Consider the following 21,669-nt stretch of genomic DNA (forward strand, 5'->3'; position numbering starts at 1 on the left):
AAATGTTTATACAATATTTATACAATTTTTTTCCCAACCTCTTTCTTACCATCAAACTATTTTGAAGACACTGCTCCACAAAATTAGTCATGTCACTAACATCTGTGCTACTGGGTGCCACATAGCTAGGCAGCGCAAATACACTGCAGAAATAGCCCTTTTCTTTCCATCAACCAACAGACATCTAGCACATGAAAGCTTCAGCTACCCATTAATGTTTGCAGGAACATTTTAGATTTTAACAAAACAAACAAAAAACCAGAGGATGAATTAAAAAAAAACCTCACCGCACCTCTAAAGAGACATGCTACACTAAGGTTTACTCACCGTGACCCAGACAACTGCTTTAGGTAGACAGCCCACTTCCTTTAACAAAACTAGCTATCAGGAAACCATTTACTGGAGTTGCAAAGAACTATTTGTATGAGATTTCAGCACTGACGCAGAATGATTCAATGCTTTTGGGGACAGAGCCCAACACAACTAAAAGGCCAGTACTATTCCAGTCAACGCCTCCTCACTTTTTTCCTATTAACTGAAAAACAGTTTCAAAACCAGAAACTTTGGGGTTTTCTCGTCCAGAGGTTTTTTTCCTTGTTACACTACTTTGAAATATTATAGTACTGCTATCAAATCACAAACAACACTGCTGGGGAATAGTATAAGCAGTATTCCACTTATACATATGGGGAAACTGAGGCACAAAATGAGTTTAATCTACAGCTTGCCCAAAGTGACAGGGGAAGTCTGTGGCAGTGCCAGAAAGAGTACTCAGATTTTTAGTTCCCAGGTCTGTAACTTAACCACAGTACCATATTTCTATTTTTACTGCTTTGTGGATATTTCTCAGTACCTGTCAATGTTGTCATTGTAAGATTGACATATTTAAGGTTTAATAACTATAACCTGATGCACGGGTTGTTAGTCCAGTCTTTTTATATATACATCTATAACAAAGGCATTTGGTTTACATATATATCAGGCTGGGAGCAGTACCTATTTTTTAAGGTTGCTCAGTTTGCCCCATTATAAGACTGTTTTCAGTGGTTTATGACTTTGCCATACTTCAATTGTTTGGGCTGAAATTTTATATGTGAATTATCTGTCTCAAGTGGAATTTTACAGGCCAGACCATAGTCATTTCCAACAACAAGGCTACCATGTTCAAATTCCTGTGAGTTTTTCTTTGAAAAGCCAGAGATTCCCCGCTCTTTGCAGCAGGGACTTGAAATTTATCTGACGGGAATGTGCTTTTGCTGTCCCAGCAGAAATCGACTCAAATCTGGCTTAGTTACAAGCTTTTGAAGAAAGATCAGTTTGCCCATGCTCACTTGAGACTATCTGGGTTCCCTGAAAATTCTGTCAGCACTGAGCATGTGCCAGCCTGGGGCTCTTCCTGCAACTGCAATGCAGGGCTGTGCCATGTCAACATCAGAACTGGGAGCCGGAGCCTATCTCTCTTGTACTCTCTATGATCTGACCTAGGCAGTGTGAGTGTCCTAGAGGAGGAAAGCTGCCAGATTTTAATACAGAGGGGACAACACAAGGAACTGGGGAGAGCACATGGGGAAGCAGCCTGGAACAAGGAGCTTGGGAAGGGTTGGAACCTGGGACTGAAGGCTGGCAAGGAGACTGGAGGTGGGTGGAAAGCATGAGGAATGGAGAATGGACTGCCTAATAAAGAAGAATGGGACTGAGATGACATAGGAATAGAGGAATGGTGAAGAGCGGGAGAGGTAGAAGGAGACAGAGCAAAAGGGATGAAACTTGAGGAGGTAAGGGAATAGGTAGGAAGATCTGTCTCCATTACGGTACACTCCTAGAGCCTGGAATGGAGCCTAAGATTGCGGAGCCATTTCTCTGCTGGCAGCAAATATTCCCGTAGCACTGGCTGGCACAGAGCTTGACAACTTGCAACTCTATCCAGTATTCCTATCTTAAGGGTCCGAGGTCCATGAGAGATCTAAATGTTTCAACTCTTTTGATGAACCATGTGGGTGATAATCTGAGGCCATATGGTGGATTTTTTGTTTTTTTTCTATATTTTTTAAAAACAGGAAAATTACCCACACAAATAGCACGTGATCATATAATTAAAGATGGCATCATAACATATAGATACCAGGGTATAAAAATTAAGGTTGCACAGGGAACCTGAACTTTTACTCCAAAAGAGAGTCTGCTACTGCTATCGCTATCAATTTTGCATGGAAAGCATTCAGATACTTTAGTGATGAGTGGCAGCATGGAACCCTAAATGAGCTAGTAAACACGTTTTAAACACCGAGCAGCTTTTCAGATGGATATGGTAAAGGCTTGTGAGGCAGGTCCGATGTGGATTACTAATCCATAAATCAGGACATGTTTCTAGCACATAATGCAGAATGTGAAGGCAGTGCTACAAAACACACGTTAGCATCTAAGATCCATAAACGTCAGAAAAACAAAATGGACTAATCCTGCCACCCTTATTCGCGTTGAACAGTATCATTAGACATTAAGGAGAATATTTTTCTCCTTGTAAAGTACCTAAAAGTTGTTACTTCAACAGTAATCTCGCTGAAATCAGCAGAACCACGCAGAGTAAAGTAATATTCCGTGTGAGTGACTGTGGCAGAATTAGGCCAAAAGAGGATAAATACTTGCTTGGTTTTGTATTTTAAACAGGATCAAGGAGCTCTGCAATACTATGTCAGAGAGACATGTAATGGGGGGAGATGAAGTGGAAGCCAATAGAGGTTAGGATATTAAATGCTGCAGCACTAGGAGAACTGGCATAAAGAGACATTCATTCTCTTGCTGTAAGAAGAAATCCATTCCTGTGCCTAACCTGTTAGTGGAGACAGATGTCTTTGCTGCCAAATACATTGTGAAGATTTATGCTTTTTGGTCCTATAGAGCAGAGTCTCTGTGGTCAAACAGTATGTCTGGACAAACTGCACCCTTATACCTAGTGAAGCTCTGTATCTTTATGAGAATCAGGCTGGAACCTAAAATGTTTACAGACTTATTCTTAAGGGATAGATGATGCATATATGAACTGGAGGTTTCACATCAAGTTGAAGCATAAATGAGAGGAATTAGAAGAGTTCTTTGCAGATAGAAAAGGGAGCATGAATGATTACAGAAAACCACCAAGAATTTAAAGAAAACTATTAAATCTTATTGCTGCTCACCAGAACAGTCCTCCTTAAATACATGTTTCTGTGTACAGTTATATCTCGAAAATCCGGGACTCGCTGGTCCGGTAACATCCATGGTTCAGCAGGGAGATTAAGGGCAGGAGAGCCAGCCGGGTGGGACATCAATTGGCAGCCAGGCTGGGGCAGCGCCAGACCAGAGCCAGAGACCTCCTGCAGCCCCCAGGAGCACTGGGCCGATGCCAGAGCCCCATGGCTTCCCCCAGCTGTGCAGGGCTGAGCTGGGGCTGTGCAGTGATGGGGATGGAGCCTGTGCTGTCCAGTCAGTGAGCAGTAGCTGGGCAAGCAGTCCAGTCATATTGGGGGGGCGGGGCGGTTGCCCACCTGGCAGCCTGCCAGCAGCAGGTGATAGGCTTGGAGGCCAGTGGCCGGAGATCTTCCCTGGTCTGGCAAATTCTCTTGTTGATGAAGCCAGACCAGAGAGGTTCAACCTTCAGTTTCAGAAAATGAAAGTGAAGATTACCCCATAGTAAATTCTCATCTTCATTTTGCTCACTCCCACCATAGGCAGCTTCTCTCCCGTGGGGCATTTGGTGCTAGTTTCCACTGTGGTACTAATATATTCCCACCTCCCATAACTGCTTCTACACAACTGAGCCTGAGTACTGACCAAGAGCTGCTTGCTCAGCATCACTGCACTGCCATGACAACATACATCTCTCACCTAGGTGTAATTGCTCAACAGCCTAGTCCTCACTCGAGACACCCAAATGTGCAAATACACTACCTAGTACAAGTGGGATTCCTTATGCAATCTTTGGCTGTAAATCTGGCATAGCCAGTAGTGGTACCCTCTCTCATGACACACACCTTTTCCCTGCTCCATCACAGCCACTGCTTTGCTCCTGATTTGAGACCACATTTGCCTTATTTTAGGCAGTGATTTAAAGCCAGTTACTGTATACACTCGGAATGTCCACCATCTTTTTCTAGAACAGAGGGCTGGACTTGTCTCTTACCTGTCCGATAACCAGTGTTGTTGAGATACACTGCAAAGGTCCGTGGTTCATGTGTTGCTTGCCAGGAAGGAGAAGAGCAGTTTTCGTTGTTTGTATATATGTTGTGGTTGTGAACATATTTCCCCGTCAGCATGGAGGACCGAGATGGGCAGCACATTGGTGTAGTCACAAAGGCATTGACGAAAGTAGCACCTCCATTCTCCATGATCCTTCTCGTCTTATTCATTACTTGCAAGGACCCTGACATAAAGTATAACTGATCTTATTATACTAAGAAACAGACATAAGAAATATCTAAAATACATTGATGTCATATCACCTGATTTTTAAGCATATTCATATATAATTACATTTCTCTTCTCCTATTGTGTTGAGCCACTCCATTGGCTCGCTCTAATTTTAAAGGAAAAGCAATTCCCTCCTTTAAGGAATAAGAAATTTTAATGTTTTAATATTTGCCCCTTACTCATGTGACCGTTCCTAAATCATGCAAGTGGTTTCCCATTGAAGTCTGGGGCTTCTCAAACACATACTATTTATAAAGGGCTATTTGACTTCTCAAAAGGATTAAACAAATATTGTTTTACTGCACCACATGCAAAACAAATAAACCCTTAAAATAATTAGTGGAGCATTAGGCTTCAATAGCTTTTGCAGTCACTCAGCTAGAAGTGACTTAATTATACGTTTATCTAGTGACAGGCAAAGCACAGAGGTTGTTTATTTGTTTTTTGTTTTTGTTTTTAAATCACACTAAAAGAGACCCCAACCAGTGACAATAACTTCGCTGGGTGAAATCTGTCCTGGTGCAGAGGAGCAGCACATTGGCCTCTGCAGTATCTAACGTGCTGTGATGTGAGTCAGCTTAGCATTTGCCGCTGAATTAGCAAAATGGTTTTTAAAAGCAGTCCCAAGCCAGCTCCTGTTAATTATGATCATGTCATATGCCCAGGCCTAGCTTAAGGGCTTGGAGATGGTTATCTTCATTTTTTTTTAACCCTTTGAAGCTCAACAAACTATTTCAGAGAAAAAAAATGAGGGCAGTAAGTAGGATCTTCAGGTGCGAAGCAGAAGCAGCCTTCTGCTGTGGAATGGTGAGCCTGGTCATTTGCACGAGGGTCTTGGAATACTTGCTGATAGCTACCAAAGTTTTGCAATGATCAATTGACGAACAAGACAGAAACTTGGGAGGTGGATGTGGCAATAGGCTAACAAACAGTCCCTAGAGGGTTTTGTACTTTTATAGCTCTGGGGAATTTTGAAAAGTGGATTTAGCTTCTCTTGTTATATTTTTAGTTTACTTTGCACAGCTGACATCACTTTGCTTACAGTCAATTTCACTGTTCTTTTGTGTGTGTTTATCACAGAGCAACAGGAAATAGATAAATACTTAAAACCCATGAAAAATGTGGCTATGAAGTTACAAAACTGCCAGGAAAGTTCAGGGGCAGATGTAATATCTGAAATTATCTTTAATTATTCTTAAACGGTTAAGTAGATGTCAAGTTAACCGGCTATCTGAACACTAGTTTGTTGGTATAAGTGTGGTTGAAATATTAGCATTGGCAACTGAAATTCGACTTAGAGTGTATCTACATTGCACCATTATTTCAAGATAACTAGCGTTATTTTGAAATAACATTGTGAGTGTCTACACAGCCATTCCATTATTTCGAAATAATTTCAAAATAACAGACGACTTATTCCGAAATCTGTAAACCTCATTCTACGAGGAATAACGCCTATTCTGAAATAACTATTTTGAAATATGGCATGTGTAGATGCTCCACTACTGCTATTCTGAAATAGCCCCTCACCAGGGACATTCTAAGTTATTCCTTCCTAGTGCATCCTGGGCTCTAAGTCGAGATAGCATGTCTACATTAGGGAAGCCTGCCTTGTACTAATTTTAAGACTTCCCTGCAGTGTAGACGTGCTATTTCGAAATAAGCTATTTCAGAATATTTATTCCAGAATAGTTTATTTCAAAATAAGCATGCAGTGCAGGCATACCCCTAGTCTTTCCCATCAAATTTCCCTTTTTTTTGTTTTGTTTAAGTGGGAGATGGAAAATGAGGTGTTGGACTAGATATTTTTGACTCTGTGGGAGCCATTACATCTCTCCTTTGAATAATTTGCTTTGCTGCAGTACTTGGATATGTGACCTTTAAAGATGCACACTTTGCAAAATTGGACCATAGGCAGCAAAGTTCATTACCCTTTCCCTGATGTTCTTTACACCCAGCATACCTGTATCGACACGGGTATAAGAAAATGTTCCAACTAAACATAGACCAATAGCAGGGAACTGTTCAGTTCTGCTGCTGCTATATCTCCCACAGCACATTACTGTCAATAGAAAGGCAACTTTCATTGCAGTGAGAGTTAGATCTGGCTCGTTGTTATTGTGTTTATTCCACCAGGTATGCACTTTACAAAGCTGATTTTAACAGATTTTTCCCCACTGGACATTCTGTAAATAGACACTTCAAAGGCAGGTTAGGCTGCCTCCTTTGCACAGCAAAATACATGAGGGAGATGAGACTTGCTGGTATTAACAAGTTACAATCTTCTACCATCTGTAGCTCGCCTCATTGCCTGTGTACCTTGCCATCTGGAGACAGTCCTCAGAGCCAATACGCAAATTATGTCAGACAACAGGACAATGATGTTGTACATGTCTAAATTGGAGAGGACCTGAAGTTTACCAGATCCCAGTGAATATCCTGTCTGGACATATGAAGGAGGAAATTTTGTCAGATGAAAAATTCAACTTGACTGCACAGCATATATTAATGGGGAGCACGTCTGGTAGCCAAAGCTTTATCTCAGAGCAAAAGTTTATGGGATGAAGCATTACTGCGGCTGGAGATTTTCTTCCAATTGCCCAAGAGATGGAGTTCTCTGAAAGTGCATCGGCTAGCCAGCTCTAATGATCACAAAACAAAACGTATTTCTTAGGCTCCCATGGAAGGATGCAGCCAGCAGAGAGAACCTTTCAAGATTCTTGAATAAGTCCAGAGTTTATGTTCCTGTGTGTGACTCTCTTGGTACTTCAAAAGTTCTAGTGAAGGTGATGAACAATAAACCAGGAAGGTGCCTGTCTAGGGCCCCATTACTGGCTGGACAGTCTATGGTTCTAATGTATTTTCAAGCTCTCAGTTGCCCAACCTAGAAGATGTTATTTCCTATATGTGAAAAATAATACATCCTCATTCCTAAAAACTGATTAACTTTGATTTCAAGAGCTGGTCATTATTATGTTTATTTTTTGCAGTGGGGAAGGGGGCAGGAAATACAGCCACATTAATTCTCTCTTACTACTATATTGGTATCAATTTACATACACTATTGCAATGGTTCCAAATCTGTGAGCCATATCCCCAAATCTGGTTCCCACCAAAGATGTTTTCCATCAACTGGAAATCCCAATGAGATTTGACAAGTCCCATTTCCTTCATGATATTATACATTGTATAATGTACTTGTAACCCACACACCTGGGCTATGTCTACACTGGCGGGTTATTGCACAAGAATGGCTGTTCTTCTGCAGAGCGTCCACACTGCCCACCCACTCTTGCAGAAGAAGATTTACAGTACGGCGTGGTAAGAGAGGGCTTCGAGCGCAAAAGCTATGCTCTTTTCTAACAGGTGTAAGCTCTCTGGCGCAAGAGCTCTTGCACAAAAGGGCAGTGTGGACACGCGGCAGGGATTTCTTGCGCAAGAAAGCCCTATGGCTAAAATGGCCATCAGAGCTTTCTGGCGCAAGAGAGAATCCACGCTGCCATGGATGCTCTTGTGCAAAAGGACGTCTCACACATGGCAGTGTGGACGTGTTCCTGCACAAGAGTTCTTGCACAAGAACCTTATGCAAGATGTTCTTGCGCAATAACCCGCCAGTGTAGACATAGCCCAGGTGTGGTTACTGAGCAATGCAAGTAGTACCTAGACCACAGCAACAGTTAAGACCAAGAGACCTCTACAGCATGGGCTGGGAGCCAGCTGGCTTTTAGCTCAGAGCGTAGAGGCTCCTATACTCCACTTCAGAGGTCCCAGGTTCAAATCTGCCTGGTGGTGGTTACATACTGTTGTAGTGAGGCTAGGGGGATGCCTTGTGTGTAACAGCCACCCTTCACTCAGGATAAATGTAAAAAGCTATTAAGCACATTTATGGAATAGATAGCTGCAACAGTAGAGGTCACCCCTGCTCCCCATTCTGCATAGAAATCTGAACTATGTGGATGGAGGAGTTTGACTGGGGACTGGTTGAAAATAGATGGGACTATTTGAGGGAAATGTTTAGAGAGAGAAATGTTTGGAGACAGTCAGAGAAGGCAGCTAGAAAGTAGTCCCGGAGACAGCCAGGAAAGCACTTGGGTAGCATGACTCTGAAAAAAACATGAAGAGACTTTGGGTGGCATGATAGCTGAAAAGAGGCTTGGAATTGTGAGCAAAAAGAAAATGTCTCCTGCTGTTTGATTCCTACTGTGTTCGGGGTAGTGACACTTTATGTACAGTCCTTGTAAAATACACAGGATTGCACCAAAGATACTGCTGGCTTCATCAATTTCTTCTAATTGAAATAAGCAATGCCCAGCACCCTAACTGCTTGCATCACAAAGGGTTACATTATTACGCACACTGTGGTACTTCCCAGCTTTCTGCAAACTATGTTCTGGATTTTACTTCCCTGTCCTATATACCGGGGAAGTGAATTTCACTTATTTTCCTTCAGTGATTCTATACTCAGAAAGCAATTTTCTTCTATTACAAAATATGTGCTCTGAAGCTGGAACACCCACGGAAAAAAAAGTGGGTGCTGAGCACTCACCAGCAGCCCCATAAACTCCTCCCCTTCCCTCATAGCACCTCCTACTTGCTGCAACCAGCTGTTCTGCAGTGTACAGGAGTCACTGGGGGGAGGAGGGAGGAGTGGGGGCAGGGCATGCTCAGGGGTTGGGCTTTGGGAGAAGGGTGAGGATGGGGTTAGGGTTTGGTGTGGAGCCGGGAAGGAGCAACTCCCATTGGCTGTGATTCCTGGCCAATGAAAGTATGGAGCCAGTGCTGGGGTGGGGGCAGAGTGTGGAGTCCCGTGACCTCCCCAACTAGGAGCTAGATCTGTTTGCCACTTCCAGAGTGAAGTGTGGTGCCAGAACAAGCAGGAACCTACCTTAGCCCCCCCCTCCCTATGCCATTGATAAAGGGCCAACCAAGGTAAGTCTGGCCCCCAACTCCAAGCCTCAACCAGCAGTTCCAGCCATGAACCCCCCAAAATTTATAGCACCATCCTGTATCCCAAGCCCATCATTACTGGTCTCACTCCAGAACTCGCTCCCCCAGCTGGAACCCCCACCCTCTCTGCACCCCACTCTCTGCCTCAACTGCAGACCCCCCACTCTCCAAATCCTTTGGTCCCACCCCCCCGCCTGGAGCCCCCTCTTACATCCCAAACCATCCCTGGCCACACCCCCATCCCAGAGTCCATAGCCCCTCCCACACTACAACCCCCTACCCCAGTCTGGAGTCCACTCACAAACCCTGAACCCCTCATTTATGGCCCCACTCCAAAGCCCGCATACCCAGGTAGAACCATCACCTCCTCCCATACCCCAACCTCTCTGTCCCAGACTAGTGAAAGTGAGTGAGGGAGAACAACCCACCAAGGGAGAGAGGATGTTGTGAGCAAGGAGGCAGGGTATTGGGAAGGGCCAGAAATAGGTGTGGCCTTGGGAAGTGTGTTTAGTTTTGTGTGATTAGAAAATTGGCAACCCTACTTGATTCTTGTACAGAAATGTGCAACATTTCTGTAACTGTAAGATACAAATCTACAAAATAGCTCTAGAAACTCTTAGACTAATAATATAGGATTGTGTATAGCCACTGGATATCTATTTATTATGCTGCATGGTTAAGTAAACCAGTGATTGGAGAAAAAACATGTAAAATAGGTTAGATAGCTCTGTGGGCACAGTGGGAAACCTCATTATGCCCGATAGCAGGATCAGTCCTAAGATAAGAAATATGAATTTCTTAATTATGGACTAACAGCCCAAAAAGTTGGATAGTCATTATCAAATCATAACAAATACAAAAATGCCCATAATTACACCAATGTAATGGTTACTATCTTTCTAGAGTATTTAAGGGAAAATATGCCAAGAAGGACTTCTTGAAGAATGTAAATATTTTAAACTTCTTTTTCTTCAGAAAAATATGTGAAAATCATTTCCTACATGTTTTCCAAGTTGTGTTCAAATACTGCATATACGTGGGACAACTAAACTGGCCTCCTTTCCTATACTTGACATGGGATGAAAATAGCTTGACTTTAAAAATATTTAAAAATTATATAAAAATCATATAAGCTTGTGAACTGCAATTAGGTCCATTTTGCATCTGTGTATAACATACGAGATTATATACTGCATATAACAAAACTAAAGTATAGCTCTTTATCCATCTGGTACATGCAATATGTAACACTAACTTCAACTTTTTAAAAAGTTATACACGTTCTCTAAAATCTGGGACTCTCTGGTCCGGCAACATGGATATTGCTGGACCAGATAGCCTTGGCTGACCAGGTTTAGAATCCTAGCCTGGGCTGGGCTGGCAGTTGGGAGCCCAGCCCCAGTGGGGTCAGTGTGGGGGAGAACACAGCCCTGGGCTTGGCTGGGGGCAAGGAGTGCGTAGCAGGGCCAGGGTCCAGGAGTGCAGCCCCAGTTGGGGCTGGCACTGTGAGAAGGGCAGCTTCTGGCTGGGGCTAGTGGCGGGGAGCTCAATTCTGGCCGAGGCTGGAGTCAGCTGGGCACACAGGGAGGAGGGGCGCAGCTTCTGCCAGGTCTGGAGGCAGCAGGGCTGGCCCCTGACTGGAGTTGGGATGGTGGAGGACGCAGCCCTGGCAAGGCCTGGCATGGTGTGGGGCTGGAGGCAGTGGCAGGATGCGCAGCCCCCACCTGGAAGCAGAGCTTACAGCCGGATAGGGAGTCTTGACCTCCCCACATCCGGCAAACTCCATTGTTCGGGACCACTCACATCCTGAGGGTGCTGGACAAGGGAGGTTCAACCTGTATAAAAGCAGATTGTTGAAACTAACAAATATTAGGAATAGACTTTGTTTTCTGAAACATTTTTTGGCTCTGTATTCTTAGAACAACATGGCTGATTCCCCTAAACTGGAATTAGTTGAGTTAAACCAGGTCAGCAATAACACATAGAATATATTTTTATCAATGTAATTTCCAAATTGGTTGAACATGTCTGATAATGTTGCAGAATAGACACATTTTTGAATGTCAAGTATCATGTATATAGCAGAAGCTACTGAAATAAATGTGTAAAGGAAACTGAACAGCAAACAACATAATTATGTCTCACCGAGCTCCACATCTTGGTCATCTGTAAGTACAAGAATAATGTTGGGTCTAATATTTTTTCGCTCCTGCTGCACACGTCCTCTGAACCTTGGGGATTTGACAGTAGTGCAGCGGCTTCTTAGCAATTCAGCACTGAGAACCGTCAGAAGGAGTGCAAAGCAGTAATACTTCATTATTGTTTCAATATCACAAGCTAAATAATTGCCCAAAGTTTCTGTTCCTTCGTTTTCAAGATCTGTGAAGAGAAAAAAAAAGAGTAGAACTGAAATAAATAGTGAATCAACTTGCAGAAACATTTGGAAAAAGGTAATATTCAGAAAAGTCAAAACTGGTAAATCTAGAATAGTGTGACAGCAACCCATGTAGATTAATTGTTACTTTATACTAAGCTAAGTCGTCATCTGAGAATACAGTAAGATGTTTTGCAGCTTCACTTTCCATTTTGCTTTCACTCCAACTTAGTCTACTGACTGCAATTATTATTCACACAACTTCCAATATATACTCACACTCCTCCCTCTCGTTCTTTTTTTCAGCATTAGAAACCTTAAATGCAGTACCTGCGTATAGTAATGAATTTCTATGATGCAGAGCTGTTCAGAACATCTGTAGGAGGAGACCTAAAAGAAGATAAAAGCAAAGACATGTTAGTCAAACAGCTCACAACTTATTGTGCTCTGAACTCACTCTCTAGTATTGCACATTATAACTTTTCTTTTGTCTACCAAAAAAAGAAGAAAATCTATCATTCACCATTGCTTACATAAATTAGATTACATAATACAATATCTTCCTTGTTGATTAGACTACATCTCTGTGTTTTTAGTGGTTAGTAAACTATATAATCATGTAATTGCCATATGTCAATACAAAATGCATACTCACCCTGTGAATGTCTAAGAATAATAAATACTAATTTCATCCCAATCACATCTGGAAAGCAATAGAATTATTTTAGGTTAACTCACCTGCATGAGACATTAAAAACTCATGAACAGACAGAATAGCATGGTTGTCATTTGTAATCTGCATTGTATCACTACACTGAGAAGTCATCTTTGTACTGTGAGATCTCATATTAAGTGACATCCGGACAATCTTACCCGTAACTGTCTCTCATCAATCAACGATAGAACTGAGTGCATCATCTATAATGCACAGTACCTCTGGCAAACCCTTCTGCTCAATACTCCCTTTTCAGAGTCAGCTCAGTCTGCCTCTCAGAACCCCTCTCTTGGTGCTTGTCAGTCAAACAGCCTTGCTATTGTAAGACCTGATGCAAGCACAGAAGTTTTGCTTTGCTGCAGCAGATCTAAACCTGCAACTGAAAATGATTGATTGGTCTTGAGACTAAAGGTTAGCCACTTACACTTCAACATTTTTTGCATGACTGACTGAAGCCTTGTGAAAACATCACATTACACAATATGGGAAAAAAGCCTGGAGTAATGCCATCTCACTTTAGGGCATTAACATGATGAATGCAATTTTTTTAATAAATTTTATTTTGGGACTACAGATGCATTGCAGAAGCCTCATAATAATAAATAAATAAATAAATAAATAAAAATAATAATAATAATAATAATAATAATAATAATAAAAGCAAGTCACATGGGAAAGTCTGCATGGGAATTAAGTTGCACCAGCCTTAATTAGAATGGAGCACTATTCCTCAGAAGGTCAGCACTCTCACACCTGAGACTTCATATCTAAGCATGCAGCATTAGCTAACAGCAGACAAATACCTAATTTAATGTGAGCAATCCATAACAGGAGAAAAAGGGATCCATCACTCATCTAAGAAGGTGATATACATCTTATGAGGGAGAACTTGACATAGACTGCTAGAAGAAGGATAGCTTGTTTTCACACACACCTATTATTTTAAGCTTCACAAGATACCCTATAAACAGTTTCATACCACTCACTCTGCAGGCTGTAATGACACCAGAGGAGTGTGAGTGTCTTTAAAACAAAAATCCATGTGTCTGGGGCAGAGTAATCCCGTCTTCCATTGTCTGTTCACCAACAAACATTCCGGTCTATGATTGACATTAGAGCAATGCAAAGCCAGTATGCATCTAGTGTTAAATGCCATTTCAGCGATTACACGACACTCAGATAAGTAGACTGGAAGTCTGCAATTAGGCTGGAGTGAGCTTTAAAAATACTTTAGTTTCCACATATTTGTTCCCGCTCACAGAAAAGCTGACAAAGAACAGGATTGCTGAAGAAGTAAGCATTCTTCTGACAGACACCACAGGCTTTTGACGAAAAAGCAAAAATACAGTTTCCCTGTCTGATCTTTAAATAGCAAATCTTTGAGTCACCTCACAAAGCCTGAAAAGATGTGTGAAGTGAGAGTCAAAGTTTAGTTTCTTATATCAGTTGTACTGTACAGCAAACTTTTCCAGACAATGTTGACCCAGAAAGTCACTGGGCAAAGTCACTGCACTGAGCAAACACTGGCACCAACATGTTTGAATAGTCCCCCACAGTAGGAATTGCAAGTTTCTGACAATTGTACCTCAGTGCTAATAAAATTTAGAACAGTCCAAACCAACAGTTAGTTATCTTATCTGGGTTACAATAGTTTGTCAGTGAGTTAAAAAAAATCCTTTTGGGTTAATTCTTTATATTATGAAGCAAACACTCTTGTTAGACAATTCCTTTTCTAGAAATAAAAGTATGAAGTACTTTCCAACTATTTAATATAGTTTTTCTCTTGAAAAGGGGGGAAGAGACAAATAACTAAATTGAACTAAATCTTAAAAAAAGCTTAATTTTATTTTTAAGTGTTCTTGCACAAGAGCACAGAAATTGATCACGCACAATGCTCTGAATAACTATCTTTTTTTTCTTTTGCACAGACAAGTCTTTATTCAAAAGTGACCTTTTAAAACCTTCTATCCTTTCACAGGCTGGTTTCCAGCTCCAGAAGGAAAGGAAGTAAAGAAGAAACCAGACAAAATGCAGAGCTTGATAGAGGAGACAAGGATGCAATGTTTATGTTGGATACGCTTTCGGAGCTTACAAGTGTGCTTAGAGTGAGGATATGTCCTTAGAGACATAGCAGTTGGTCTTGAAAAAGTCAAAAATAGGAGGGATTTTTAAGAGAGATCTTTTTTCTTTACATATTGCCTGCAGGAGCCATTCAAAGTGACTGGTGCAGCTTCCAGCATGCCAGGCACTGAATGGCAAGTCTAATATCAAATTGGACAGCCTGGCTGGATGGAAAAGAGAGCATCTTCACTGGCACCAGCTTGGGGGTGGCTTGGCAAGCCAGGCTCCTAGTCGAAGCCAGTCTACATGCTTCCCACCTATCACTTTCAGTCATTTGCTCTGAAGGCCATAGAAAAACCCAACAGTGATTCTGAAATATCTGTACTGACAAATTGTGTGGTATATAGTTATGCACAGTATTAATTTAAGTAAATGGGAGCTAGCATGCAGAGAAGCACCAGGATGGGGTAGAAGAGATCTAATTTGTCCCTCAATAGATATGCATGGCTTCTATTAATTTTTAATGTGCACATCAGATGGAAACAAGACCCTTCATCTTAGTATTTAACACAATTTGGTCTATAACAAGTACGTTGTTAAATACTATGCCAGGATCATGAAACTGTTAATTAGACAAGTATTTGCTATATATTTGAGAGTGTTTGTGTCTGTCTGTCTGATCATCCGTCCGTCCATCCATCCATCCATCCATCTGTGAGTTCGTTTGTTCAAGAAATCCTCCTAACCTGTAATTGCTAGGATCACCAAATTTGGTATGCAACTTCCTCCTATCATAAAACTTAAAGCAAAGTCAGGATTTAGCTGTTCCAGGACAATGGGATGTGTGTGGAATGCAACTGTTTCTCATCAAACAGAAAGGGAAGTCTGTGACATCAGGAACAGTTATACCCCGGAAAGACACAGAGGGAAAGCGAATGCCACAGCCCTGGGGAGCAGCCACTGGCCAGCCACCATGGCCTCTGCTGCCCCTGCATGGTTCCAGGCAGCAGCCACTGGCCAGGCAGCGCAGATTCCCATCATCCTGGGTCAGCCCTGGTTCCCTCCACCCCACTGCCCTGAGCCCCCCACCTCCTCTCCTGAATTCCCCCCCACCACACACACACACCTTCCAACCCGCTGGTCTGACTCCTGCATCCCCCACCCCTACCTTGAGCCCTTTCTCGCTCCCAACCCTAACACTTGCACCCCACACAACCTGAGTCTCCTGCCCTGAGCCATCCATATTCCCAAGTCCCTGCCCTGACTCCTGCACCCCTTACATCCCCAGACACCTGCCCTGAAGACCCGAGCAACAGCAGGTAAATCTTGTAACATTATATAACAAATGGTCATGTGAGGCTTTTTATTAAATTTGCATCAAACCAACCTGGTAATTTAGAAGACATTATTCTTTTCAAACATATTGCCTTGATGGGCTGTCAAATTGCACAGAAATAATACAAATAAGAAGTCTGAATTCCAGAGTTATATTCAAGTACTTCAGTTAAAAAATGCTGACAGACATTACTGTTATGAGTTAAGTAGTGTTAATACCTTTCTCCGGTTCTATGCATAAATTTGCTCCTTAAAACAAAGCAAACAAATGAAAAACACAGCAATCCCTTACTGACTATGAGGCATAACAGAGTAAAGCAGCATTTCAATTTCCTGTGGGATATCAAGCCTGAAGCCATGGAAAATACTTGTACAGTACAACAAAATCGGGAAACAGCAGGATCCAGCACCTTCTCTTAAAGGTTAATCCACTAATCTTCCTTGTAAAGCATAGGATTTATAGCAAATACAAAGTATGTAGTTCCTATCTAGCTCTAGCCTCTATCTATTTGATATATGATATATTTTGCCAGTCAATCAAATTTAGCTGCTCACCTTCAAACTATAATCTGTCCATTATTATGTTTATCAGGCTGGATAAATAGATCCACTAACTATAATTTAAGGTAATTGCAGGCTCAGAGATTCATAACCTACACTTTAACAGCATAATTTCACAAACAACCGCAGACAGGAGATTGCCACTAGCTGATTTGAAAAGGGAAAAGCCTGGACTCCTTTGTAATCATGTATTTTTTCTAACCCACTTTTATAATTGTATAGAATAAAGAGCATTTTTATTAGGAGATTTCTAGTTGCTCTACCATAGTAATTATGGGCAATTCCAAATTTCAATGAAATTCTCAAAATGCAGAGTTGTGTGAAAATCAGCTTACTGGGGGGGAGCAATTTTTACTTCAGTGCTATAGAGCTAGAGCTGAATCAATCCTTTAATAATCAAAACAATTCAAGCTTTATATTTTATATTAACTATGCACTACATGAAACAATAGTTTAAGGAAAACTTCTACCATATCTAGCACAAGAAAAGTGCTTTCTTGTTAAGTTACATACTTCTATTAACTCCATTTCCTAAATGTATTTTCTCACCATTTAATTTATTTTAAAACTTCATATTTCAGCACAAACAAGAAGTGCACTTGTCATACAAAGGAGGCTGATATAATTAAGCAGATGACGTGCCCCACAAGAAAAATCAGCCATTCATGAAAGCTGGTCACCAGAGGCCATTTCAAACAATGCATATTTCAAAGTAATCTAAAGTAATCCCTTCTCTCTACTGATTTGGTTTCCAGGCAGTCTTAAGCACATATGTGCGGAAAACAAGAGACTTATTAAAACCTGATGTTATATTGGAAGTTATAATGCAATAGGTTTATGATTGAATTCCCTGTCTCTGAGCTTTTAAAAGAAAAAAATCAGACAAGTTTATATGCTTATTGAGTTTGAGTGTCACGATATTTGTAGTTTATTAGCATTTGCTAAATAATTAAGACAAAGAAAAGTAATTAGCTGTGCACTACGTTTTAGAACACACTTCTAATTTCAGATTTTGATCTTTTAAAAAAGTTGACTATATCTTGACTTTCCAGCTACAAACTAATGTAATGAGCAAAATATTCTAAATATTTTTCAGCTTAAACAGTGACCTTTGTGTATGGAGGAATTTAGGTAATTTTAAAATTCCTTTTTTAAAAATCAAATATCTTTTCTGTAATTCTGCTCTGTTCAACAATGTGGGACATTATTAAAACATACTGTAGAATAACATACTGAGGATTCAGTGATCCAGTAAATAGTCTTGAGTCAGGCAATGATATCACAGCAGAGAAAAAGAGGAACACAGTTTTTGTATTTTAAGCAGAACTGGGGTATATACATTTGATTTAAGTATAACCAGGATGACTTGTAAATTGTTCAGGAATACATTATAGATATGTTATTTTCCTAGAAATAAAATAAAAGACTCTTTAAATTCACAAGGCTTGATATTTAGATTGGTTTTGATATATTCCCTCAAAAAACTGCAACTCTGATCTGAGGACCCGAGGACCTTTTAAAAAAAATTTTTCTAAATACTTTGCCTTTTGTATACAAATGTATATGGTTGTTTAGTATTTTCTTAATTTGAATATACACAAAACAACATGTTTAGTACAAAATTCACACAAATATTTATGCCTTTACACACTACACACACTAGGCAGAATATGCTGACATCCATATTATAATGTATGTTTAGATACACAACATAAGGCACTGTATTTTATTTATTTAAACTTATATCCCTCCCTTAGATTAACTAATTGCATTAGAATTAATGCATGTAACTGATTGTTAATATACATCTAGACATAGATGCAGACATGTACAACTGCTATGAATATCCACACTTGATACATTCTAGTGTTATTAGGGCATCTGCTGACTTTCCAATTTAAGGCCAAACCCCTGAAAATTTGTAGTCATGTGAGTAATTCCATTAAAATTCAGATTAACCACTAATCCCAACAAATTAAAACTGAATTTATCAGGATTTCTAGTCTGAGTCAAGCTAGTGCAGGATCAGGCCTTTAAAGAACTTTCTTGTAAGCAGGATCTTCCTGATCAGGTAGCCCTTCCAATTCTAACACCCATACCTCAATGTATCTAAGAACGATATAAAAAGAACAAGAGATGCATGTAGTTCCTATCTGATAAGCCTTACAATATAGAGAAATCAGCGTACTCATAACTGTAAATAGAAAGTCAGAGCAAACAAAACAATCTGTTACAGGAACCAGATGCTTCATATCCTTTTCCATAAAGCCTTGTCAGTGGGGAAGCTGCACTGACTCAAGGGATGGCTAAGCACATCATCAGGTATATCAGTGCCATTTTTAGTTGCCTTTTTTTTAACATATGGAGGCCCCAGGCATTCTCTCAGCCTCCTGAATTACATCACCAATAGGGGTACAAAGGTAAATCGACATCCTACAAAGCAGAGGACTTGTATCTACCTTAACAATAATTCTTCCAATCTCCCAGCATTGCTATTATCCTACAATCCCCATATCCAGTGTTAAAGGCATGCTCATAGCACACACCTGCAAACACTTGGAGGGGATTCTTCAGAGTGACCTATAATTGACCCACCACTAGGAAACATAGAATATCATCTTCACTATGCCCATAGCTCAATGCCAGAAGGAATGGCATTTCAAAACTGCATTTCACATCATAGCAGGTGAAAAAATTGCATTCCTGTGTTATTATTTAAAGCGATGCTCAGCTGCTTTTAAATCACCTTTTCAAACCTGGTATCTAAAGCTAGAGACTTAAATCCATGTTTAGGACTGATCCTACAAACACGTATGTTCATGCTTAATTATGCAAGTGAATACTACCATTGAAGTTGACAGGACTTAATGTTTTGGGAGCGGGGTAGAGGTGGAAGGGTTAGGATGTTTTGTTAAATTGGAACTTAATTTGAACTTTCATGAAGAGGGGCATACTTTCTTGAATCAGGACCTCTATGAATATGACAATGAATTTGCCATCAGTATTATGTGCAGTAAAAGCAAATTATATATTAATATTGGGATTTCATAGATGAAATTTTTTCCATAAACTAGATTCTAAAAAGTGATGCCCATACAATCAGGAAAGAGAAATAACTTGTTCGACTTAACAGCCAAAACAAAACTAATCAACAAAATATGAATTGTGAATATGAAATACTCAAAGAGCTGCTTGCATGCAATGTACAGACTGAGATTTAACAGACTGAGAGAGATTTATTGAAATGATCCCATTAATAATTTTGAATCACAAATGAATTTGAGACACAAGTGACTGGTACACATATCTGCTCCTTGCACTTTTGAGGGGGAAATACCTGCTTGTGCATTTTAGGAACAGTGATTGTGTTTTTGTAGGTATTTGCTCTTCCAGTGTAGGTGCACATATATGCAATTTTACAAATGTACAAGTGGAAGCATATAGGACATTTAGCTCAATAAGTTCATATGTGCATATGTTTGTTTGCAATTCATTTGCTTATTTTAGGAGATGTTCCAATACAACAATAAAGAGATTTGATGACATCTTTGAAGATAGTTATTTGCAGGCCTGAGCCAATTTTTTAGTAAACTGCCTGCTAGTGCATCAGGTTAAATGTATATTTTTAGCAGTAATGGAATAGGGAAGACTTTTACGCTTAATTATCTGAATATGCATCATGAATGGAACTTCAAGACTAGTGCCAGGAATAGAAACTGTTAAACATTACGTGCAGCCTTTTAAATGAAACAGTGCAGGTCAGAGATGGGCAGGGCCAAATTAATCAAAAACCACTCCCAGCTAATTAACATCAAAGAAGCAAGGGGCAACATTTTATATTCATACATGGATGTTGCTCTTGACTTAACCCAACTAGAACATCAAGAGATGTGGCTTCCTCTTTGAGCTGTCTCATCATTTATGATGATCAATGCCAGAACTCTTTAATGTCTGATTCTACTATATAAACATTTTTAAAGCTAACTGAACTGTCATTACAAATATCATACCACATGTCGGCTACTGCCATAACCACCTTGTTTGAATGGACAATTAGCCACTAGGGTCCCTGAATTCTGGATTAATCAAATAGCATTATAGGCCTTACTATTTAATCCAATCTACTTTAGTGTTTGTTTAAAGGGTTCTCACTATTAGGAATGAGTGAAATAGGAGTAAAATAAGAATCCATTGAACTTTTGTCTAAAATTCAAGCCATACCTGAATTTAACTTGACAACAATATTGCTGACCAGTATTGCCTCTTAGCCCTGGTATATACCCGCCTTATTTCGAAATAAGCTGAGGGTCCACACCACCAAACCTGTTATTTCGAAATAACGGGCTGGTTATTTTGAAATCTGTACTGCTGCTTTCCTGAGGGAAAAAGTTTATTTCAAAATAATTATTTTGAGAGTTATTATTTTGAATTTAGTTATTTTGAAATAATTTCCTCATACAGACATGCCCATAGTATCCTTACACTCCCCTGCAGGTCTATCTATATCCACCTGTTGTTCTGAGAGTAAGCTCTTTGGAGCAGGGACTATCTTTCATTGTACAATGCCTTGCACAATGGGGTCCATAACCAGTATGATAATACAAATAATAACAATAAAATAATAATTATTATTATTATTATTAATAAAGTATGAATAATGGGTTTTTTAAAGACTTTGGTTAACTCTTCCCCATCACGATTTTTCCACTTTGGATCCTCCATGAATTAAAAAATGTGAAATTACATTAGAAATGCTATTTTCCTCATATTTATGATCTTGCTAAAAGCAAGAATATAGTGATGGATAGTCTGATGTTTGTATTTCTGTGACACTTAGATTACAGTTTGTAAGTGGGTTTTGCCCACAAAAGCAACAGCTACCCATCTGAGAGCCTAGATTTGGATTGTCAAACAACATTGGACTGCAATTCCTCCTTCATTACCTCCAGACTTGGGATCCTCTCCCTTTGACTACAGAATCCCCACTCCACCTCCCTTGTCTCTGATTATAATTGTGCAAAAAGACAAAGTTATTTCTCAAAATAAAACATGGTTAAATGCTTAAAATGGTTAAAGGCCAAATTCTGCACTCTGTTGTGCTGGAATGACTCTGGACTTAGACAACTGAGGATACGTCTACACTACAGAGAACTATCAGAGTTGCTGTTGTTGATCTTCCAGGGTTCAAATGAGCAGGTCTAGTTAAGACACGCTAATTAGAACTGAGAGT

General features: G+C 40.2%; 1 protein-coding gene across 7 annotated transcripts in view; it reads right to left on the bottom strand.

Moving 5' to 3' along the window:
* SULF1 (sulfatase 1) overlaps positions 1 to 21,669 on the bottom strand; it is a 153,770-nt gene that overhangs the window by 61,458 nt on the left and 70,643 nt on the right. For 4 of the 7 annotated variants that reach the window (XM_075920557.1, XM_075920558.1, XM_075920560.1 and 1 more), the window contains 3 exons: positions 12,098 to 12,157; positions 11,539 to 11,772; positions 4,160 to 4,399 (listed from right to left, as the gene is read on the bottom strand). In XM_075920557.1, coding sequence (XP_075776672.1) covers positions 4,160 to 4,399; positions 11,539 to 11,710 — 412 coding nt within the window. In that variant the 5' untranslated portion in view covers positions 11,711 to 11,772; positions 12,098 to 12,157. Of the gene's footprint in view, positions 1 to 4,159; positions 4,400 to 11,538; positions 11,773 to 12,097; positions 12,158 to 12,422; positions 12,471 to 12,640; positions 12,661 to 21,669 lie in introns of those variants that run through there. The other 3 variants (XM_075920559.1, XM_075920561.1, XM_025188890.2) reach the window with 3 other exon arrangements.

Source organism: Pelodiscus sinensis, chromosome 2, assembly GCF_049634645.1.
Source record: "Pelodiscus sinensis isolate JC-2024 chromosome 2, ASM4963464v1, whole genome shotgun sequence".
Classification (NCBI taxonomy): Eukaryota; Metazoa; Chordata; order Testudines; family Trionychidae; genus Pelodiscus; species Pelodiscus sinensis.